Source organism: Cervus canadensis, chromosome 33 (assembly GCF_019320065.1).
Source record: "Cervus canadensis isolate Bull #8, Minnesota chromosome 33, ASM1932006v1, whole genome shotgun sequence".
NCBI lineage: Eukaryota > Metazoa > Chordata > Mammalia > Artiodactyla > Cervidae > Cervus > Cervus canadensis.
Window position 1 is genome coordinate 6405035 of NC_057418.1, and position 25093 is coordinate 6430127.

Below are 25093 nucleotides of genomic sequence, written 5' to 3' on the forward strand. Positions count from 1 at the left end.
ACAGCAAGTAGAACACAGTGATTTTTTTTTTAAAAAGGATACTGTATTATGGCCATTCAGAGTTGGTTCAATATTAGAAAATTATCAATGCAACTCATTATATCAAAGTCTAAAAAAAGAAAAACCATGCAATGATCCATTTCAAACATTATTCCATGGTAAAATCTCTCAGTAAACTAGAAATAGAAGGTACTTCCTTAACCTTATAAGTAAAAGTGAAAGTTACTCAGTCGTGTCCAATCCTTTTTGGCCCCATGGACTTCTCCAGGCCAGATTCTGGAGTGGGTAGCCTTTCCCTTCTTCAGGGGATCTTCCCAACCCAGGGATTGAACCCAGGTCTCCTGCATTGCAGGCAGATTCTTTCCCAGCTGAGCCACCAGGGAAGCCCAAGAATACTGATGTGGGTAGCCCTTCCCTTCTCCAGATCTTCCTGATGCAGGAACCGAACTGGGGTCTCCTGCATTGCAGGCAGATTCTTTACCAGCTGAGCCACAAGGGAGGAGTCTATAAAACCTCAGGGCGTCACAGGTGGTGCTAGTGTTAAAGAACCCACTTACCAACAGGAGACATAAGACAGGTGGGTTTGATCCCTGGGTCAGAAAGATCCCCTGGAGGAAAGCAGGGCAACCCACTTCTGTACTCCTGCCTGGAGAATCTCATGGACAGTGGACCCCGAGGGCTACAGGTCACAAGGTCGCAAAGAGTCAGACAAGACTGAAGTGACTTAACATGCATGCATACAAACTTAAGAATAACATCACACTTAATGATGAAAGACTGAATTCTTCCGCACTAAGTATATGGGAACAAGAAAGCCCTGGGATGAGGCAAGGATGTCCACCTCCTCACTTTCAGAAGGGCCCATCGTTGGTTGTCCACCTCTGACAGTTTGTCTCTATTATTCCCATTCCCTAACTAAGTCATCAAAGTTCTGTCCTTGACATTACACTACTCTGTTTTCATATTTCAGCCTTTGGGAATATCATCTACTCCAAGAGTTTCTAATCATCACCCTTATTTAGCATCACATATCCAAAAGTCCATTGGATACCGTTACTTGGAATTCTTTACTTTCATTTCAAATGTAAGATGAAAATTGTACTCACCTTTTATCTGTAAGGATTTTTATTTACTTATACTATCATTCTACCAGCCAGCCAAATTAAAAAATCAGTATTATTAACTTCTTCCTTTATTACTCACAACTCCACAGATAATCCCTGGTCCTATCAATTCCTCATTTTCAAAAATAACCCACCTTTACGTCTGCTCCATTCAACTTGTAAGTTCAGATTCTATCACTCCATATTGTTGTCAAGGTCTTCCTTGAAAATCACACTCAATGTGCCATTACATTTTATTCAACAGTATAGAGTACCAAGTTCTATAATTTGGATTCATATTTCTCTAAAGTTTAGCCTGGTTTTCCAGGGTGTTTATCATTAATTTCACCACATAATCTCTATTATCTATTTATTATTCCCTTCAAATCTTGGTGGCTCAGTGGTGAAGAATCTGCCTGCCAATGCAGGAGTCTTGGATTGGATCCCATGGTCAGGGAGATTGCCTGGAGTAGGAAATGGAATCCCATTCTAGCATCCTCCTGGAAAACCCATGGATAGAGGAAACTGGCAAGCTACAGTCCACAGGGTCACAAAGACTCGGACAAGACTGAGTGACTGAGCACACCCACACCCACTTTTCTGCCTTTGCCCAGCCTTTTGCTTTTGCTCATATTCTTCTTGTCTCCCCCACTGTCTTCACCCCACTATGTATCCACCACTACTTCCACCCACTGAAGCAACTCCATTGAAAAGCTTCCTTTCTCCAAGACTCATGATTCTATCTCTTCTACAAAGTTTTCTCCGATCATTCCAACTGGAAGTGATCATTCCCTCTCCAAATCCTTATTCCTCTATTTCCATCCCTGTGGAGCATGCAATATACTCTAGGCACAGCATTATCTTCTCAACCACTGTGCTTGCTGTTGTTCAGTTACTCACTCATGTCTGACTCTTTGCAAGCCCATGGACTGCAGGACGCCAGACTTCCCTGTCCTTCACCAACTCCTGGAGCTTGCTAAAACTCATGTCCATTGAGTTGGTGATGCCATCCAACCATCTCATCCTCTGTTGTCCCCTTCTCCTCCTGTCTTCAATCTTTCCCAGCATCAGGGTCTTTTCTAATGAGTACGCTCTTTGCTTTAGGTGGCCAAAGTATTGGAGCTTCGGTTTCAGCATTGGTCATTCCAATGAATATTCAGGACTAATTTCCTTTAGGATTGACTGGTTTGATCTCCTTGCAGTCCAAGGGACTCTCGAGTCTTCTCCAACACCACAGTTCAAAAGCATCAATTCATCGGCACTCAGTCTTCTTTATGGTTCAACTCTCACATCCATACATGACTACTGGAAAAACCATAGCTTTTTGGACCTTTGTTGGCAAAGTAATGTCTCTGCTTAATATGGTGTCTAGGTTTGTCATAGCTTTTCTTTCAAGGAGCAGGTGTCTTTTAATTTCATGGCCACAGTCACCATCTGCAGTGATTTTGGAGGCCAAGAAAATAAAGTCTGTCACTGTTTCCATTGTTTTCCCATCTATTTGCCATGAAGTGATGGGACCAGATGCCATGATCTTCATTTTTTGAATGTTGAATTTAAACCAGTTTTTCACTCTCCTCTTTCATGCTCACTGAGGCTCTTTAGTTCCTCTTTGCTTTCTGTCATAAGGGTGGTGTCATCTGCCTATATGAGGTTATTGATATTTCTCCTGGCAATCTTGATTCCAGCTTCTGCTTCATCCAACCTGCCATTTCGCATGTTGTACTCTGCATGTAAGTTAAATGAGCAGGGTGACAATATACAGCCTTGACATACTCCTTTCCCAATTTTGAACCAGCCCATAGATCTAGGTCCAGTTCTAACTGTTGCTTCTTGGCCTGCATTCAGGTTTCTCAGGAGGCAGGTAAGGTGGTCTGGTATTCCCATCTCTTGAAGAATTTTCCAGTTGTGATCCACACAGCCAAAGGCTTTATCTTAGTCAATGACCCACTAGATATTTTTCTGGAATTCTCTTGCTCTTTCTATGATACAGTGGATGTTGGCAATTAGATCTCTGGTTCCTCTGTCTTTTCGAAATCCAGCTTGAACATCTGGAAATTCTCAGTTCACATACTATTGAAACTTAGCTTGAAGGATTTTGAGCGTTACTTTGCTAGCATGTGAAATGAGTGCAGTTGTGCAGCAGTTTGAACACTCTTTGGCATTGCCTTTCTTTGGGATTGGAATGAAAACTGACCTTTTTTAAACCTGTGGTGACTGTTGAGTTTTCCAAATTTGCTGGCATACTGAGTACAGCACTTTGATGGCATCATCTTTTATGATTTGAAATAGCTCAGCTGGAATTTCATCACTTCCACTAGATTTTTTTTAGTGATGCTTTCTAAGGCTCACTTGATTTCACATTCCAGGATGTCTGGCTCTAGGTAAGTGATCACACCATCGTGGTTATCTGTGTCATTATAATCTCTTTTGTATAATTCTTCTGTGTATTCTTGCCACCTCTTCTTGATATCTTCTGCTTCTGTTAGGTCTATACAATTTCTGTCCTTTATTGTGCCCATCTTTGCATGAAATATTCCCTTGGTATTTCTAACCAGTGGTAATTGCCTAGAAATAGACACCTAATTTTGCTAATCCAGTTATAAATTTACACCTTTAAAAAAGTTGTTTATATTGTGAATGAAACAAAAGAAGGGGAGCAATAGATTATTTTCCCACTTGTTCTTAATTATATTTACATATGTTTAAGACCTGATGTGGAATGCATTTAACCATATACTAGAATGAGTTTGGGTCTGCATAACCTGTGATGCAGACACATCTGGGAAGGCTGTTACGACCTTCTAGCCCTTAAACAGACATGAATCTTATGAAACTGACATCGACATTCAGAAAAAGAGTTTATGCACACAACGGTTCACTGAGATCCTTACACTAGGGGGTATTCCCTACCTATTTTAAAGAAAAAAAAAAAAAAAACAGATTTGAGAAAGAGAACTCCTATTTTAGCATATTTTCTAATGTTAATTTATGTCCTCAGAGCCTAATGGAGTGACTTGCATATTGGGGAGTCATTAAACACATTATGTGCAATTTTGAAAGTAACATCCTGCCTTTCCTTTTGATAAACCTAAATGAGGGGGTAATTTTGAAACTAAAAGAACCAATGAGCCTCCAATATTCATATCTTTGTGGTATAGGAATAATCTGATTTAGCAGGAGCAAAATATTCCCCAGTAGTGGCTACCTTCTTCCTTCAGCCTATACAAAGAACTATATGAACTATAATTAAACACAGGCTCAATGATGTCAATATTATACAATAAAAGAATGGCATACTGGCAAACTTTAAAAGCACAATTAAGTGAGTCAAGAGGAGACAAAAGGGCAAAAAAAATCTGGGTCTCAAATTTCTTATCCTTTAATTATTCTAGCAGGGAGAAAGGAGAGAAGAGAGAGAGGAAAAAAGGAAGGAAGGAGGAAAAGAAAGCGAGTCACTAAGAGAACAATCTTGAGAATGGATCCTTCGAATTGGCTAAACCAAAAAAAAAAAAAGTGTATTTAGTGAGTTCAAGCATTTCCTGACAGTTTAACAAAGGGATACATGTTTTCAAGCGGGTAATTAAATGGAATACTTACTTTGTTACTATCATCTTCTAGGGGAAAAAATGGGGAATGACAGTACAACATCGAAAAACATTCAAATGAGAATTTGAATACTGATAACATGACCTAGAGATTTATCTTCACAAAACCAGATAGTATAGCACTTACGGGGTATTTAAGGAAATTTTCCAGATCATTTGTACTATCTGATTTTCACTTTTAGGATTAGAAACAAATGGCTCTCCTCCCTCTCACTCCTCATCCAATTTAGCAAATGGGGCCAGACGTAGCTTCACTGTGCATCCACGGTGAAGGCCATTCCTTAGCCATCTCGCTATAGTGCTCGATATTCCAGGGCTTTTAATGTAAAAGCAGGAATATTGATCACAGTGCACTCGCATGGTCATGGTCTGATTATAAAAATCACAGCCATTGTAAAAGTCTCATTGTATGATATATGTATCATATATACTTATAAATTATGAATATAACATAAAATACTGATAAATAAAAGTAGGCTCTGATTAATCATTAAAAATTGACTTTATGAGGGCAGGAGGGTTGAGGACGATTCAGAGAATCATGATTCTATAGAGATTTTGTAAGCATTTAAGAATAAAAATATGAAAAAAAGAATAAAAATATGTAGATGTTTTAATTATGTAATATATAAAAACTGTTATGCAAAAATCATTCTTTCTACTTCTTCATTTCTAATGTTCTGTAAAGTGAAATGTGAAAGTAATATTTTCCTAGATAAATGATTTTATGTGGATTTCAATCATATTTGAACTCAAATATCTGCATAAAGTTAAGTTTCAATATGAATTATCATTGAGGCTTTAATTTTTGTTTTTATCAGATTATTATATGAATCATATATTAACCTTGTTTATATTTTTTAAACATAAAATATTAGCTTTACCCTTGAAAATCTGCTTTGATAATTAGACTTTGGCAATAAAATAAATCTGCAGTTGTGTCATAAAAATCTTACTCCTGAAACATATTCTCATGGGGTATTTTTCCTTATGAACAGGTTATGCTCTGAAATAAATGAAGCATATTACTGAGATTTCAAAATGCTGTGTGGTAATAGTAAAGCTAAGCCAACAACAACAAAAGTTGGCATTATCATTTCACATGACAGCCAGAGTAATGACTGCCACCTTCAAACTAAGATAACATACCCAAAATGCTAGCCTTGATAATCCACAGGATGGCTACAAACTCATTAAAAAACATGATTACACAGATGTGAAATTGGTCCTCACTCATTGTCAGTCTTTTCTCTCTTGAATAAAATCTCTTTAACAGCAAAGAGCTTTGACTGGGGCTGTGTTAAACAGGATGAAGTGAAAACTCTCACGGGTGTCATAAAAGATATGAATAAACCCCAGTTCAGCCTGGGGGACTGAACGTAAGCACAGCTGCACGGGGAACCTTGAGAAAAATGTGACCATCTGTCATCATTTTCTTCAACAGGTGCTTGCAGTTTTTCTTCTTTTTCTAAATCACAAAAGCCTTGTTACTTCAAACATTTCTGTTTGTAATATCCATTTCTGTAATAAGTGTTATGGTGCTTTAATAATACTGATAGTATAATAATAGATATTTTGTTCAAGGGAATCTTTGATCCTAAAAAACCATAAAACCCTATAAACAAACCATATAAATATAATCTTCAGATTTCAATATAAGCTGATTTTAATAAGTTATTTCTTTGCTAATCTTGGAAATTTGAGAGGAATGGCAAAACAGAAGGAGACTGCCTTCTAGGAACCACTTCAGATAAAACTGAAACTCTCTAGTTTTGAGAAGAGATCTGTTAAGTAGCTGCTAGAATACCAAAACAGGAGCCCTGTAAACTTAAGTTCCAGGGAGGGGCCACCTGAGCAATTTGGTTGCTCTTTAAGAGCTGCCTTCTGAAAATACACATCCTGATTTTTCTCCCACAGCCAATCATCTCATTTTAGCTTTCATGGAAAGAAATTTAATACTTTGCTATCATTATAGAATTATCAGATAAAGTGTAAAGTTAAAACTTTGACTCGATCTCTAAGAATAGACTTCAACGAAAAAAAGAATTTCAGATTTTACCATTGACATATTTTTACTTTCACCCTATTTCATCACCTTAACTTTAAAAAAATTTTTTTTACATGGTTTCTCTTAACTCTCTATGACCAGTTTGTGAACTTGCACAGTTGTGTCAGACTCTTTGCGGCCCCCTGGACTGTAGCTGACCAGCAGCTCCTCCATCCATGGGATTTTCTAGACAAGAATACTGGAGTGGGTTGCCATTTCCTTCTCCAGTGACCACTTTATGCCGGGAATAAATTTTGAAGAGAAGCCTCCTTCTTTTCTGTCTTCCCTCCTTCCTCCCTCCCTCCCTTCCTTCTTCTCCTTTTTTCCAACACATATTTTATTGCATGGTTGATATTCTTCAGTCCCTGTGGTAGGGATGAGAGCACACGACTGTACAGCATAGACTATAAGACAAAGTCCCTATCATCATCAAACTGATAGTGTAGTTGCAGAATGAACAATTTTTGAACTTAAATAATAAATAACTAAGAATATTTTGACAATAAGGGCTTATAGGAAAATAAAACAGAGATTCTAGAGATGGATTGGAAAGCCTGGAGTTGAGGCATCAGAAAAGTCACCACTGAGACAATGAGACTTATTTTGAGAAATAAACTACATTTAGGAGGCGGCCAATGAAAAGTCTGGAGGAAGTAGGTCTGGGAAGAGATAGCACTGTTGGAAAGGATCTAGAAGGGGAAGAGGCAGGGGCAAGGTTTACCCAGTTTGGTGAAGCAAATAAACGCCAGTTTGACTGAACTCTAGTGCCCTAAACAGAAAAATGAGGTCAGCAGGGATCAGCTAGTGCCCCAAATGTTACGAGGCTTTACAAATCAATATAGGGAGCTCAAATTTAATACTGACCTTATGCAGTCATTTGAGCCTTAAGCAGTAAGTGCCATATTTTGATTGATGTGAAAATATGCATATATGTGCCTAGTGTGCAAATGTGTGTGTGTGTGAGAGAGAGAGCATGTGTGTGTGTTACTGAGGCTGCCGTGTAAAAATGAAGAGAAGAAAGAAGAGCCATGGTCAGAAGCCAGGAATCAAGCAGTGGTCCCAGGGGTTCAAGCTTGAGTGATGGTGATAAAACCGAAGGGAGGTAGGCAGGTTTTACATTTATTTTGCAGGAAGCACCAATAGACCTGAAGACAGGTTTTATATGTGGGATGAAGGAAGGAGAAGAAAAAGGGATGACCCCTAATTTTTGACAGAAGCTACCAGGAGATGCCATTTACTGAGATGGGAAAGGCTGGGGAAGAAGCAGGTTTAAGATGCTATCTAGACACCCAGGTGAGAAAGTCTAGAGGTAGAGTACATATAGACTGTTTATAGAACAAAATAATGCATCAACCAAGTTTCAGAAATTTACTGATTTTATAGTCAGCATTGAATATAAAGGCTCCTAAAGTCCTCCAAATTCTTTTGAGTATTTACAAGTCATAAAACATTCTCTTTCTCCTTTTTCTTCATTTTTTAGGTTTCAGAACGAATATATATTCACTATATAGGATTAACATATATTCACTAATATAATTCAAATATACTGAAATATATAGTAGGGAAAGAAATGAAATTCTCTCACAATAATTGTAAAGATTCACTGCACACCTATTCACAGAGACAGGAGAACTTCTTGAAGCAGGTTAAAAAACAACATAGACATGCTCACTTCAGCAGCACATACACTAAAATTGGAACAATACAGAGAAGATTAGCATGCCCCGGCACAAGGATGACAAGCAAATTCATGAAGCGTTCCGTATTTTTACACATGAAAAGATGCTCAACATCGCTCATTATTCGAGAAATGCAAATCAAAACCACAATGAGATACCACCTCACACCAGTCAGAATGGCCAACATCAAAAAGTCTACAAACAATAAATTCTGGAGAGCGTTGGAGAAAAGGGAAACCTCTTGCATTGCTGGTGGGAATGTAAATTGATACAGCCACTATGCAAGACAGTATGGAGATTCCTTAAAAAACTAGGAATAAAACCACCATATGACCCAGCAATCCCACTCCTAGGCATATACCTTGAGGAAACCAAAACTGAAAAAGACACATGTACCCCAGTGTTCGCTGCAGCACTATTTACAATAGTTAGAACACAGAAGCAACCTAGATATCCATCAACAGATGAATGGATAAAGAAGCTATGGTACATATATACAATGGAATACTTCTCAGCCATGAAAAGGAACACATTTGAGTCAGTTCTAATGAGGTAGACGAACCTAGAGTCTATTATACAAAGTGAAGTAGGTCAGAAAGAGAAATATAAATATCATATACTGACACCTATATATGGAATCTAGAAAGATGGTACTGATGAATTTATTCTCAGGGGGGCAATGAAGAAACAGACATAGAGAACAGACCTATGGTCATGGAGTGGGAGGGGGGAGGAGGGAAAGGGTGAGATGTGTGGAGACAGTAACATGCAAATTTACATTACCATATGTAAAATAGATAGCCAAGGGGAATTTGGCTATGTATGTATGTATATATGGTTCAGGGAATTCAAACAAGGACTCTGTGACGATCTAGAAGGATGGGATGGGGAGGCGGATGGGAGGGAGGTTCAGGAGGGAGGGGACATGGGTGTACCTATGGCTGATTCTTGCTAATGTACGACAGAAAACCACAAAATTCTGTAAAGCAATTATCCTTCCATTAAAAAACTAAAGTGGCAAAAAAACCCACATAGTTTCATAGTTGATAATGTTTTCTCTTCTATTAATTTCTTGAATAATCTGAAGGTATGACTGTGGAGTGAAGTTGTTTCCAGCATCACACTCAAGTTGGAAGGCAGCCTGAAGCATACCTAACCCACGTGTGGTGGTATTCAGTTGCCAAGTTGTGTCTGACACTGGGGCCCCACGGACTGCAGCACGCTAGGCTTCCCTGTCCTTCACCATCTCCCTGAGTTTGCTCAAATTCACATCCACTGAGTTGGTGATGCCATCCAACCATCTCATCCTCTACTGCCCTCTTCCTTTGCCTTCCATCTTTCCCAGCATCAGGGTCCTTTCCAATGAATCAGGCGGCCAAAGTATTAGAGTTTCAGCTTCAGCATCAGTCCTTCCAACGAATATTCAGGGTTGATTTCCTTTAGGATTGACTGGTTTGATCTCCTTGTTGTCCAAGGGAATCTCAAGAGTCTTCTCCAGCACACAGTTCAGAAGTATCAATTCTTCAACAACCCCATGAACAGTATGAAAAGGCAAAAAGATATGACACCCAATCATAATCACCACCAAAGGAAGATTTCTTTAAAAAAACGTTTTTAGGAGAGGATCACAATGCTCAATATCAACCTCACAAGGCAACTCATTTAATTTTATTTTAGCTTATTTTTTGGTTTCACCATGCTGTTCCATAAGGGATCTTAGTTCCCCTCCCAGGAATTGAACCTGTGCTCCCTGCATTGGAAGTGTGGAGTCTTAACCATTGGACAGCCAGGGGAATACTGCAACTCATTTAATTTTAATAACTCTGATGGTAGAAATGTATTTCTTATACTAATCTGAAAGATTCTATCTTTAAAGTATACTAATTGGGTCTTTTTTCTTCCTCTGGGGCCTAATAGGCAGCATCTAATCCATCTTTCTTGAGGAAGGCTGTCCACTATTTCAAGGCAAAGATCATGTCTTTTCTAACTGTTCTTTCTCCAAACATTGCCAGATGTTTCCCATTGCCTCAGTAGCCCAATTTCCAGAGATTTCAATCATCTTTATAATTCTCCTTTAGAACAATCCAGGTCACTCATGCATCTTTTAAAAAGTTATTCTAGAAGGTATCTTCTGGAATGATTAGCCTAGTATAGACTACAATGTCAGTATTACTTCCCTTGATTTCAATGTATTATTTATAGACTAATATTGCATTCATGTGTTCAACTTAGACCTAATATGAATTCCAATTAAGACCAATTTTACACACTTTGTACATACAGAATTAAACATTGAGTGTTTATGTGTATTCTCACTGAATTTTTAACTTTTAATTTTCTTTCTTTCTTTTAATATATCGCTATCTTTTGAGTCCTTATTCTGTAGCCTAATGTAGGCAGTCTGTTACCAACATGTCTTGGGTATGGATGTTTAAATATTTACAATAACTAATTCAATTTTATTAGTCCATCTTCTACAGTGACATCATATGAAACCTGACAATTACCTTAGTATCATTCTGACACAACATTTATTTATTAGCCAAACTACAGGTCCAGCAAATCAAATGCCAAAGAAAATGCAGTCTTGTCAGTACAATTTGTGTTTATTGAAAGCTCGTTGACATCTAGTCACAAACCACTTGCTTCGGGCAAAGCATTCACAAATCTGTTGCTTAAAGTTTGTCCTTGAGTTTTTACAAATGACTCTCAACCTCCCCTAACTCTTCCCTTAGTAGATATTTTTTCTCCAGGCTGAAAATCTGGGACATTTGTCTCCAAGGAAATGGCAACCCCTTACAGTACACTTGCCTGGAAAATCCCATGGACAGAGGAGCCTGGTAGACCATGGGGTCACAAAGAGTCGGACATGACTGAGCGACTTCACTTTCTACTTTCTTTTTCTAATCATCTGATAAGGGCTTCCCAGGTGGCACAGTGGTAAAGAATTCACCCATCAATGCAGGAGACATAGGTTCAATCCGTGGGTCGGGAAGAATTCCTGGAGCAGGAAATGGCAACCCACTCCACTATTCTTGCTTGAGAAATCCCAAAGACAGAGGAGCCTGGCGGACTACAGTCCATGGTGTTGCAATGAGTCAGACGTGACTGAGTGACTGAACATACACACATGCACACAATCATCTGACAATTGTGATATTTCACTAAGTGATGGACTCATTCTAACAATACCTTGTTACCCTAATAAGAGGTTTAACTGCCTATTTCATTGAGTCCTCACAAAAATGCCATCGGTAGATATAATTTCCTTCTTCATAAGGGGAACTGTCGCTTGAGCAAGGTTAAAGAGTTGGCCTAGGGCCACACAAGGAATAAGCAGCAAGCAGTGTTGGGACTCATAGCAGGACTTCCTGCTCTTAACTGCTCAGCAGTTATTCAGCAGGTATTCCTTCAGGACCCACCAGGCAAATGGACTCTCTTCTGTTTCATCAGGAAGATGAGACACTCATCAGCTTGTAGATGTTCCATCCACGCCCCAATGAAACACTAATTATCTACTACGCAAACTCCTTTTCCTCCTTCTCCCTGATGCAACTATAGCTTTAGGGCATTTCACTGCTTATTAGTAATCTTGGGAAATGAAAGTGGGAAGGGAAAGAGTGTCTATTTATACTTTACACTGACTACAAATACACTTCAGAATTTTTCCAAATACAAAAGGAGTCATTTTTTTACTGTTCATTCTAATAAAAGATTTGAGAGCAGAACACATCTCTTGGCTTACATACAGGCTGAGACTTTCATTTATTAATATTCCTTTGATGCCCTGTGACCATATATAACTTACCAATTTTAGGCTTTGTGTGGGCAGATATTTCTGTTGCTTAGAAATATAGCAGCTAGTACCAACTGACAAAAGGTGTGTAGGAATGGTAGGGAGGTATGAGGAGGAGGGAGATTTCTGGCTCAGAGTATTTCAAAATAGACCGCTACCCACAGTTCTTCCATTGCTGTTCTCATTTCAGCATGTAAAGTATGAGAAAATACTTTAATCAACACATTTGTTAAACATCTCAGAAGTGTTTCAATTCTAGAAAAGCCCACTTGGCTTTTCTACTTTACAAAATAATCTCTATCCAAGCACATGCTAACCCTTGCTTCAAACATCAGTCACTCTGAATTGCTTTGTTGGGAATCCTGCTATGTATCTCCATGCCCAGAGTCTGGAATCTTCCAAGCTTCTGTAGGCAGACCACATGGGAGTTACCTGATTCTGATCAAAGAGCCTGATCACACAAGGTCAGTAGTTCCTGAACTTGACTGCACAGAATCAGTTAAGAAACTTTAAAATACATTAAGGCCTGTGTAGACCTCTAAAGACTGTGATTTAATGGTGTGAAGGAGGGAGAGGGGATGACTGGATGCTAAAATTTTTAAAAGATGTCCAGGTGATTCCAATGTGCAAATTTGGAAATTTCGGATGTGGGAAGTATCTTCCCAGTTCTCAGTCCTCTATTAGCACTGCCTGCTCACCAGTGGAGAGCAATTTGCCATTGCCATCTTGGCTCTGTCTGAAGGGATCTGGAGGTCCAAAATACCAGGAGGCCTTGCTTCTACATGGTTTCACCTACCATGAGTTTTCCTATATGAATGGGCTTCTGGGCATGAAGTTTTAGGGAGAAAAAAAAAATAGTAGCAATTTAGTTGTATCTAAGAAACTGAGGTTCTCAAGCTTTAGTCTACAAATTGCCTGAAAGATGGAAATCTTCCCCAGACTCATGCAGTTTTGTTGATCTTGCTTCTCCAAGTCCTTTAGCTCTCTCACCTTATTGAAGACGAGAAGGAACGCAGAGTATACGAGAAAAGCATTCACACCTAGTATTAAGAAAGAAACTCCTATAAAATCACTGATTCTCTAGATCAAAGCCTGAAAGACTCTAGCTGAGCTTACTAAACAAGTGTGTAACAAGGCTACAGAAACAGAAAAGAGAGCTCAAGTGGTTCAGACACTTTAATTATATTTCTTCCACGCAGGCAGACTCCAATAGCCAATGTCTACCGAGTCCTTTGAAGCCCATGCCAGATAATCTTCCTCATAGTATATAATACTTTGAATGGTAAATGCTATGGTTAATCTTGAAAGACAACATTTAAAACTTTGGACACTTGTTTTCCTTCATGTTTTAAGTGTAAGCCTCCCAATCTGAAATAGCCACACCACTGCCCCTTATCACATCACCCAATTTTAAACCTCTGCACATACTTATCACTTTTTGATATTTTTCTTGCTTATTTGTTTACCCCCCATCAAAATGGGAGCTCCATGAGACCACTGATTTCCTCTCGGTCAATGCTATGTCCCCAGGATCTAGAACTGTTCAATAAACCTTTAATCAATATTGGTTGAATGAATGAATGAACATTCCAACATTATCAGTGAGTACTTTACTAAAACAGTCATGTGAAACTCACAAATGATCCCCATGCTGTATGGCCTGGAGCCTCACATTTATACGTTTACAAAATGGGAGAAATAAGATATTGACCTCATAGGGCTATTGTGAGAATTACACGAGATAACATACTTGAGGGACTATAATGTATGGCATGTATTAAGAACTCTATGAATGAAAAATCACATTACAGAAATATGTATCTATGGCATTTGTACAACAAAAATAGGAAGAGAAATACTATGATTTTATTTTACCAATCTTTTTAAAACTGCTTTTTATTAACATGTTCTTTCACTATTGAGGAAGAAAATCGGAATGTTTTTATATAAGTCACCAGCTGCTTGCAGAAGAAAGAACACCAGACCAGGACCAAGAGGGAATGAATCCAGACCACTGATCTATATGGCTTCCAACAGGTCACAGAATAGGTCCGTAAGGCCCAGTTTCTTAACTGTAAAATTCAGGTGGGAGAGTTAGGAAATTTAAGGGGGATCAACTGAACTCTGAGCTCTGAAGAGCAACAAGGAAGTGCCCAAAATATCAATATTCAACTTGTAAAACCAAACACTGCTTAAAGATTTATCATAATATTTGGCTACATCAGTTGAATACAAAAGACCTAAATAGTAAATTAAATTTGAACTATACACTATTTGCATAGCACTCATATATAATCCCATTTTTACTGTTAACAAAAATTAATACATTTGAAGCTTTCTTATTTTTTGCAGAATTTCCTGCTTCTGTGCATACTATATGCTGTCCTTAGGCGAAGCTTTTCTTTTTGGTCTACTCCAGAATTTAACAAGTTAAAAAAAGACAGAAGTGGAGAAGAGGTTTTCTAGAGAAATAATTCTCTGTTTAAAAGTTCTGTACTAATTATCTTTTAAAAGTTACAATAAGCCACATTACAAGGCATCCTTAGGCAGAGTTGTTTGTTTGTTTTACATACAGATCAAACATTTCCAGAAACAAGATGATATATAACAAATTCATTCTTTTGGCCAGCAACTCTATTTTAACAGGGCTCTATGACGAATGATGAATCAATAAACCACCATTCACTTTCTTTAAAGTGGATGGACTCTTGGCTTTCTTTCCAAGAAAGGTGGTTGGTCGCCTGAAGCCTTGAACTTTGATGGTCAATTCAGGTGCATTGTTCTCCTGGCTCTTAGTCCTTTATCCTCGGGCTGGCTTCTTGAAATCTTTTGCTCCGTCAGGGAGACCACACAGCTGAAGAGCATCCTGGTGATTCTTGGTTCCCGCTTACACTGGCGCATGTGGACTTACTACTAATACACCAAACATGAAGCTTGGAGCGGTCCCTTGTCATCTGGAAACTGGCAAAGAGGGAGCAGGGGGCAGGGCATAACCTGAAGATTTATAAATACCTCTTAACAAAGCCCCAGCTGATCTGTGTCGGGGTTGTACACTCTCTTCGTCTTCCCCTTACAGCTTTTCAATTTGCTTTCCAAACATTTCTTTGTTGCCGTTGGCCGCGGTGCACTTAAAAGAAGCACATCGTTAACCACAAAGAATGCTCACTGCTTTCTGTGATTCCAAATCACAGCACAATTTCCCAGCACTTCTTCAGCAAGCAGCCGGGCAGCAATTACCCCGCTGCTGAAGAGACTCCTCATCACAGCAAAGTTTCGGTGGCAACAGCCAACCAGCGAGGTTGTAACAAATGATGACATCGGTTTCTGCCTCCATTCCCCAGCAATTTACACCCCCAAAGGAAGAGTGAATTCATTTTTGTGCAGATTTGAACAGACACATCTGACAATGCTGCCCTCTTCTCCAACTCGCACAAACTAAGCATTCATCAACCCGGATTACTTCCCCCAAATGGCGACTCAACAGTTGCTAAGTGGCTTGGAAGGGGGTGGGATTGCTCTGTGTCAGAAAGGGGCAAAGTACAAGAAGAGGACAGAATCCATCCGGGAAGGAAGCACTGAGTTAATTCACTGAGACAGAAGAGTGAGGCTTTCCAAAGCCAAGGCGAAAGGAAAGACAGCTTCCCACCCCCACCCCTGGCAACACAGCGTCTGGAGGCCAACCTCAGCATCATCCCAGGAGTACCAGGTCCCCACCTGAACAACTTATCCGTAGGTGACATGGGGCCAGGCTTTACTCCACAACCATGTTTCTCTTCTTTCCTGTTTTGATGGTACCTGGTTACACGCCCTTTAAAGAAACACCTGCTCCAGGGCTGGAGGATTACAAAACGGGCAGGCCGAGTTCCATAATACCTCATCTCAGTGTAGAAGAGTGTCCAAGCCAGTATACTGCCTTGAGGCAACGGAATCAAAATCTGGTATTTCCATCTACAAGCAAATGTCGCACGGCCCCCTGGAAGTAGTCTCATTGGGTCCAGTCCTGAATTAGTGACTGGCAACCACTGAAAAATCTGGGGTTGCCGGGGTTTAGAACTCTTTTTGGGGGGGCGGGGGGAGGGTGGAAAGAGTGTGGACAAGGAAGACAACTATTCACTAACTTCTTGTGAGTGGTGTGTGTGTGTGTGTAAGCATGAGGGAGTAAAAAAGAGGTGAATAAGTAAAAGCTTGCCTCCCCATCTCAGCAGTGAAGAGAGAGTGGATACATGGTAATAGGTACTCAGAAGTGGTGGTTGAAGGTTGGCGAGAATGAGTGTGGTTGCATGGATTTTGCAAAGATGGCCACACTAATATCTTCCCCTCCCATGTGACTTCCTCACCGTGGGATGTTGAGGTGGTATCTACATTTCCTCTTGAATCCAGAGGGACTGGGACCACAGCAAAAGACACAGTCCAGGACTCCAAGGCTAAATGATAAAGGGCCACACAGTTTCTACTTGGGCCTCTTGAGATGTTCACTGCTGGGACTCAGCCACTGTTGGGAGGAAGGCGGGCAGCTGCATGGCCAGGCCACGTTCCCACCGCAGTACCTGGGGCGGTCCAGCCAACAGCCAGCCTCCGCCACCAGTCAGAAAAACCAGTGAGAGAGCCTCCAGATGAACCAGGGACTCACCCTGGAGTGGACACCAAGTGAAGCAAAGAAGACCTGGCACCACCAAGCCCTGCTCAAATAGTAGCTTTGTGAGCAAAACCAACCACCACGTTTGGGGGTCATTTATTACACAGTGATAGATAACCAAAAGAGGGGCAAGGTCCCCTCCAACACTGAACATTTCCTAACACAGAATAAATGGGGCCTGAAGACAATTGGAACCTGCCTCTCGTCCTTTCACCAGTTTTCATAATTTGGGTTGATTCTTTATTCACTTTAGCTTTTCCCCTCTTGGTCCCAGATTAAGCTGTCCACGGGATATATCTCAACTGAAGTTATGTGTGTATATATGCAACAGGGTGTCTTATACAAACTTGAATTGTGGCTGCTATTTACCAATCAGATTTGTACAGATTTGTACACACACACACACACACACACATCTGTCTTCTCTCAAAAAACAAACAAACAGAAGATCTGGCAATACTTGATTTGCATTCCCACATAACAGTAATTCACATGCGAAAACTGGGGCTTCTTCCATCCCCTCTACTCTTCTGCATTACAATACTGCCATTTCCACTCGAGTCTCCTCACTCGTTTACATTTGCTTCCAGGCCTCTGTATGGATTTGGGTTTATGACATCTGTTTCACCAACAATTCTCTGCCTGGCTGGTTGGGATTTAGTCTTACATAGTTATCCAGGAGTTAAAATTCTATTGAAAAGAAGAGTCTTAGTATCATCAGAAAAAATAAAAGTCAGAATAATAATAAAATATCTAAAGGTGAAGTTTTCTAATTAAATAAGAAAGAATGAAATAATATATATGGAAAGTAGCCGCAAGGGAAGGTGACTTGGACATCAACTTAGGTTGTCATCAGTCATCATACAGTTTAATGCCATTGCCCCAGAAGCAATGCTTTTTGTTGTATTGTTTCATGCAAAGTTTGTTCTCACTGGAAGTAAAATTACATGAAAATCAAAGTTTCCCAATGGAATCACATACACAATGTTTAAGAACTTTATTTACCTTTTGGTAGAGCTGCTGAAGATACCACTCACTGTACAAAGAATCTCAGACTAGCAGGTTTTGGGGGAAGACACAATTTCAAGTGTTGGAAAATGGAATCTCCCAACCTGGATGATCCAGCTGGAATTGATACATTTCTTTTTATTTTTAGTGTCTGGGGTCTTTCATTTTGTTAAAAAGATTTTTAATAAATTTTCTTTCTACTTAACTGCCATGCATAATTTTTATTGTATATTATAGGTCCTAAAATGAGTGGGCTGGGCTGTGCTGTGTGTGTGTACAGTGGTGTCCGACACTTTGCAAGCCCACAGACTGAAGCCCCAGGCTTCTCTGTCATGGGATTCCCTAGGGAACAATACTCGTGTGGCTTGCCATTTCCTACTCCAGGGGATCTTCTTGACCCAGAGGACAGAACCAGTCTCTCGAATTTCCTGCATTGGCATGCAAATTCTCCACCGGTGCTTAAAAAAATGGAGTAGTAAAGGAAGTCGGTCAACTGAGAAAATGACAATCCTTTATACATGAAAATAAAAATTCCATTTCCTTAGGAATAAAAATAGAAGGGAAAGTTCTACTTCTTACTCATTAAATATATTGGGGAAAGGTCCATATCCAAGGCTTACTGAACAGTGTTATGTGTTCAGCAATTACTTTAAGAAAAGTTCAACATTTCAAAACCCATCTAAAGGGCACTTAATTAGTTCTTATGTGATCTTTACAAAGAGCTACCCGCAGTGTGGAAATACTGTAGTTTAACAAACTATGTTTGTGGCGTGCCCCTTATAGCATGTTGAAACAGAATTCTGCTCTTAGTCTTTCATTTGATATCAAACTGGATGGGCTTTCTAGAAATGCTACTCTTTGAGAAAAACAATATCAAGTTATCTTTAAAGTATACATGTTTTATGATATCACTAAAGTAAGACTTTCCATGCTCCCTTCAACAAAACATTTAAGGATAGTTAAGGGGCATTTGATTCTGCCCATCCTAAAATAAAAAATAGACAAGCAAAAAGATGTGGCTCAATAGATTAGTTTAAATAAGGTACTGTCTACTTCATATCAGAAGAGAGCTAATTACTCAGCTAGTGAGGCCTGTCTTTGGAGTCAAATTCTTGGTTTACAAATTTAATGTCTGAGATGCTGCAGGAGGAGTAAATTTATACATCAATGACTTCAACAGTGTAATTCTCATAAAACTTTATTGGAGTTGTGCTTATTTGGGGGAGGAAAAGACTAATTTATGAAAAAATAGACAACAGAACGGTTTTAAAGTTTTTATTGCTGTCATTTTTAAAATTTCTAGCCAGAGTTAATAGCTCATTGCCAGAATTAGCATTAAAAATTAATGGCAGAACATCGTGGCAATCAAGCTTAGATGTCAGAAATAAAATTACTGAGAAATGCTCTTTGGAATCCATCGGGTGCATCAATTTTAATATCATCAAAGCCTTAATACATAGAAGAACTAGCTTTCATATGGATTAAGAGACTTTTGGCAAAGGGCAGTAATTTGGGATGAACTTTGATAAGCAACACTATATTCACCACGATGTTACATCATAGTGGAAAAGTGTTCAAATGTTGGTCAAAGTCAAACAGACAAAAATGTCCAAGAATCTGAGCATCTAATCATTCCGATCATCTCAATTCTTTTTTTTTTATTTTTTTCCTATTCCTTAAAATAGATGTGAACAGGCAATGGCTCTACTCTGGCTCTGTCAAAGCAAAACGGCAGCTGTCAATTTAATTTTGCTAGCTATTAAATAAAGTAAGTGGCATCACCGACTCGATGGACAGGAGTCTGAGTAAGCTCCAGGAGTTGGTTATGGTCAGAGAAGCCTGGCGTACTACAGTCCATGGGGTCGCAAAGAGTCGGACACGACTGAGCGACTGAACTGAACTGAAAGTAAGTGAAACGTTTTGTCACTTAATATGGGGTTTTGCCTGAAGACAAGCTTTTGTAGTTTTTCGCAGCTTCCTAAATAGCTCCCAATAGCAAGTTCCTGAGGATTCTTGGGGACCTTTCATTCATTGCTGGCATGAGGTAGCTGACCCAGCCCCAGAGTTGGGAAGCTACAGAAAAGCCTTCTGAGATCCGCGATTCCAGACAGCTAGACAGCAAATGCCCAAACTCTCCGGTCCCTTCAACCCCGAGAGCCGTTCCGTAGATCCCCAAAGCCGGGGTCCCTCTCAACCATCAAGGCTGACGGGTGGTGCGCGGCAGGTGTGCACGTGGGGCGTGTACTGAGTGGGGCGCTGGGGACAGGAACGTGTTCAGAGACGGAAAGCTGCCTAGGGTTACCTCGTTCAGCTTGCCGGGGGCCCGGCGGCGGAGCTGGGGAGCCCAGCCCCAGGGGCCTTGGGATCCGGGGTGCCAGAGCGGATCGCAGGGGTAGCGGAAGCCGGGCTGGGGCTGCGGGGCCACGGGGGCGACGGCGGCCAGCCTCCGCCGGAGAGAAAGCCGGGTGGCCCGCGGCGCCCCCCAACCGCGCCTGCCTGCCCGGAATCCGGACCGGCCGGGGGGCTCGGCGGGGCGGCTGCAGGAAGGTCTGTACGCGCTTACCTGGAGGTAGGGCCGCCCGCGGGCCACCCCGCCCACGACGATGTCGGCCGCGGCCATGGCCCCGGTGGGCGAGAAGCCGAAGCCCACGTAGCCGGCGGTCCGCACCTCGAGGCGGAAGGCGAGCCGGCCGCCCCGCGGGCCCCAGCTCAGCCAGTACTTGCCCTCGGAGTCGAGGAGCGTGCGGTGCGGGAAGGGCCAGCCCGAGCCCCCCGCCGCCGCGCGGGGGAGCAGCCCCCAGAGCAGGAGCAGCGGCCAGCCGCACATCCTCGGGCGCGTCCAGCCCACCGGCACCTGGGCTCCCGCCGACTGGAGCGCGGAGGGCGCACGCGGAGCGGCGGCGCGAGCGGGCGGCCTGGGACCGCCCCCCGGCCCGCCCGCCGGGAGGGGCCGCAGCCCCGCTCTCCCTCCCAGCCCCGGGCCGTCCGCGGGCGGACTCCCGCCGACTCCCTCCGCGACCCGCCCTTCCGGCCCATCCACCTGCCGCCCCGCGCCCCCGACTTGGTCCCCGAGGTCGGACTCGGCGGGGAGCGCAGTGACGGGAGTCCTGGAAGAGGAGAGGAGGAGGCAGAAGCCGAGGGCCGGGGGTCGACAGGAAAGGAGCGCGGAGTCCTAGCGCTCGCCTGGGCAGTGGGGGCCCGTCGCGGGGAACAGGGGGCGGGGATCTCGGGGAGAGAATCAGAGATTGCAGAGGGAGGGCAAATTCAGTTCAGCAGAGGAGGCGAGGACCTGAGTAATCAGAGGGCTAATCCTGGGTTTGATGGGCAGCAAGCGAGAGAAAGTCCCGTCCAGGGTAACTGCTTAACATCTCGATATTCGCTGCATGGGAAACCATTGTAACCAGCGATGCCCTTAACCCCACGGTTCACCTCCTCCAGCGCTTTTGGTTCCTGACGCCGGGAGTCAGTGACCTGAGGCTTGCCTCGTTATGCCTGGTTTTTGTTTGATTTGGTTTGGTTTTGACAAATTCTGCCAAAATACTCAGTCATTAGCAGAGTAGGTCAAGGTTGAAGCATCATTTGGGAGTTTAATTTGAAGTCTTCCTATTTCAAGTTCTGGTCATAGTCGTGTTTGTCAAAAAGTGTTTTTGCCTCCACTTTTACCCACATCACTCCTGTCTTCAGAAGGCTAATTACTCAGTGTAACTGCAAATTACCTTCTTTATTTATTCATTTATTTATATTCTGCCATGTTTCAGAAAACGTTCTAAGGTGGCTCATAAGATACAAATTAATACAGAATATAAAAATAAGAGCAGATAGCAGATGAAAACAGCATGGGCAAGAAGAATATACACACGGTGCTGTTTGCTCTGCATTTGGAAGCCCCACACAAGCTGCCTTCTTCTTAGAGTCAGGTTTCAGCCTGTTTTTTCTTGCTCTTGTTTTCTCTTCCCGTTCCTTTTCCCGTGACTTTCCCAGAGTTACCAGCATGCACCAGAACTGTGCTCTCCCAAAGATTCAGGCATATTCGACTCATTCCAGAAGGCAGCCTTCCTGTAGATCTGCTTATCAGGGAGTTCAAGGAATTGCTTGAGAAGGGACTCATCCCAAGGAGAGGGGGGACAGAAATCTCTAGGTTTAGCCAATGACAATAGCCCAGAGAAGAGTGGTGTTCAAACTTTGGGACAAGGCGAGAAATAAGAGCCTGTGAAGACTTAAAGGAACTGACCCGTTGAGAGCAGCCACAGTAGCGCCCTGGGCAGACGTCCGAGGCAGCAGCATCAACTTCAGCAAACTAATAATTTCATCCTTAGAACTGAGATTTTACAAGAACAGGGGTGTGGTTATTGCTGTGGCTCTAGCCAGGAAGAGGCATACGCAGGGAGGAACAAATGGTGGGCGCAGAGACCAAGAAGAGCCAATCTTGGTGCTGCATGAAACACAGGGACTGCAAGGGAGCTATGTCACTCCAGAATGATCAAAGGCAAACTTCCTCTTTGGTGACCCTACTTTTTATTCCTAGCATAGAGGAGCGTGGAACATGTGGTTACATCTACTTCCTCGGTGGGGGGAGGGGTGTTAGATAAATTCCAAATTCACATCTAGAGTCTGATCCCTGTTTATTGTTCTGGCTTTACCTTCCATCAATCACTCTCATATCACTCACTCATTTCCCACTAGAAGGACACAAAAAAATTGCCTCTAGAATCCTAAAAGAGAGCCCTGCTATCTCCCATCACTCTGCCTTTTCAGATTGCTCATGCTCTGCCACACTGGCCTTTTCTTCTCTCCATTCTTTGAAGTATTTTCTAATCCTCCTTCCCACATTTCCATCAGATTGCGTTGACCCTTACACAGTGGTACTGATGTCCATGGAATGTTCTCTTCAGACCTCGTGATGGTACTCCTAATATTTCAGTGTCTGTTTGTAGACAGCTTCCTTCAGCAGCCTTTTAGATCAGAAACAGATTCTGGTTCCTTATTCTAGCCCATTGCCTAAAATACGGACCACCTTGCAATAAGTGCTTAATAAATACTTGTAGGAAGAATAAATAGATGCATTTCAGATCCTTCTGGAGGCATCCTCTTAACAAAGATAGGCTGTGGAGGGAAAGCTTGGCCCCCTAGATGTGATCGAATGCTCTGCTCTGCCCTGGTATTAAGGCAAAAATAGAAAAGATGACCACACACAGATACACAAAAATAAATGGTTTTATTCTTTCATCAAGTAAGATTGTTGAATGTGAAATTATTGCCTGTTGCTTGTCTGTAACTGGCATTGCATCTAAAGCATGCTGAGTGCTCAAGAACTATTAAAATTAATAGAATCATCTTGAGATTAGATCAACAGAACATTATTAGCATAATTTAGCTCTAAGAGATCCATTCTGCCTTGGCTTGAATTACCCCAGTAAATGAAGACAAAAGAGACAATTTTATCTAAGTGTGCTTTATACACTGCGTGGGTTTCCTCGATCAAAATCATCTCCCCATTCAATTTCATAAACTCTGTTTCCCAATTGGAAATTAATTACTGTACAACTGCTTGTTTTAAATCCTTAAAGAGAGCAGGAAGAAAGCATTGGTCCATTAAAAACTCAGGATATATGGCCAAGAAGAGAGTAAAATCAGTAGCAAGGAGTTTCAAATTTATTTATTCACTATTGTTTTTGTAAAAATAATACTTCTTTCTTATTTAAAGCTAAAGGTCAGGAAATACAGGAAAATATGAGTAAGAAAGCAAACTTTAAAAAATCACCTGAAATTCCGCCATCCAAAAATAACCCTTGTATGCATTCCAAGAACATCATTCCAGAACCTAGGCCATTAAAACCTTGAAGGAAGAGGCTGTTGAAAAGGAATTTGTGAAGAAACAGGTGAATTAATTTTGCAAAACTCCACTTGAAATAAAAAATGACTCTAAGCATGCCAGTTCCAGTCACATTTTTTTTTTTTTTAGGTTTCTTCTCTACACACATGTATCTGAAAAAGAAACAGAAAAGAGAGAAAACTGGAGATTCAATGAGGTCTGACTTGAGTTCAGTACATTCAACCAAATTACTCATTCTTAAAAATGAGTCATTTTCTCACACTTTTCAATCAGGAATTTTAAATGTGATGTTTATTTTTGAATCCTCACCCATTCTGATACACAGCTTGCCATCAGCCAGTGTGACTGAATCCATGCTGGGCTTCCTTACCTTGGAACCCTTGCTGCTGTGGAAGGTTTATTTATATTTCCACATTTGTCAACTGCAAGGAGTGGGGAGGAAGATGGAAAAATGAAAGCTCAACAGACCCTAACAAGCCAGTGCAAAGTCCTTGCTATGAACCAGGATTGTCCGAACTAGGTTATTTCTTAGTTAAATATGGGAGTATCATAATTTTCCTGCCTACTTGTACCTAAGGTGCAACAATAAGACTAAATATTTATAAAGTTCCTGTCTTCTAGGGAGCTCAAAGAAAAATATTTATATAAGTGATCTCAGCAGTTCTCCAGCCCTCAAATAGGGAAGCTGAAGCATTTTCTCATTTTTGTCTATTCACTAAGCCTCTTGTGCGGATAGGCTTAGTTAATACACAAAAGTTGGTCACTGGTTCAAGTTAACACTGTGAGTCAGTGGTAGAAAAGCCAAAAATAGAACTTTGCTTTCTTTTTCTTTTTCTTAAACTATATACTTTCCCTAGCTCTCACCTCATATTCAACAACAAAAAAATAATTTTTAAAGTCACTATGTCATCATCATGAAACTTTCAGTTGGGCTGTTATTTTTCACACAAGCAAGATGCCATGATGTGCTATTAGCCCAATATTATATTCCTTATCTTAATAATGGATGATACTAATGATGACAGTAGTGTGGGTGAAGAAGGTGAGGCCATAGCGCCTTTACTTTCATTATTAAAGAACTGAAATGGCTTTCACTGAGTTCTTGAGGTTACTTTGAAAATAAGTGCCAGTTGGGATTGAAAAATCACTTTTAGGCTCTTCCATATGAAGACAACAACAAGCAAACTGCTTTCTGTTTGCAAAATCTGCATTTTGGTATTATCTATAAACTGTGCTCTAAAATAAAACTGTTTCAACTAGAAAAGTAATAGAATATTCTTAGAAGAAAAAAAAAAAATCACACTTGGGGCTTCCCTGATGGCTCAGTAGTAGAGAATACGCCTGCCGATGCAGGAGACATGGGTTCCATTCCCTGGTCTGCAAAAA

At 41.1% G+C, this 25093-nt stretch overlaps 1 protein-coding gene and 1 non-coding gene across 2 annotated transcripts in view; one reads left to right on the top strand and one right to left on the bottom strand.

Annotated features, from left to right (window-relative positions):
- Positions 1-20768, bottom strand: part of MOXD1 (monooxygenase DBH like 1) — an 87987-nt gene extending 67219 nt beyond the window's left edge. Inside the window, exon 1 of the mRNA XM_043457404.1 lies at positions 20438-20768. Coding sequence (XP_043313339.1) covers positions 20438-20701 — 264 coding nt within the window. The 5' untranslated portion in view covers positions 20702-20768. The remainder of the gene's footprint in view (positions 1-20437) is intronic.
- On the top strand, positions 8420-8525 carry LOC122434244. The gene has a single exon (XR_006267318.1). It is a non-coding gene; the product is annotated as a U6 spliceosomal RNA (small nuclear RNA).
- Positions 20769-25093: the final 4325 nt, after the last annotated feature.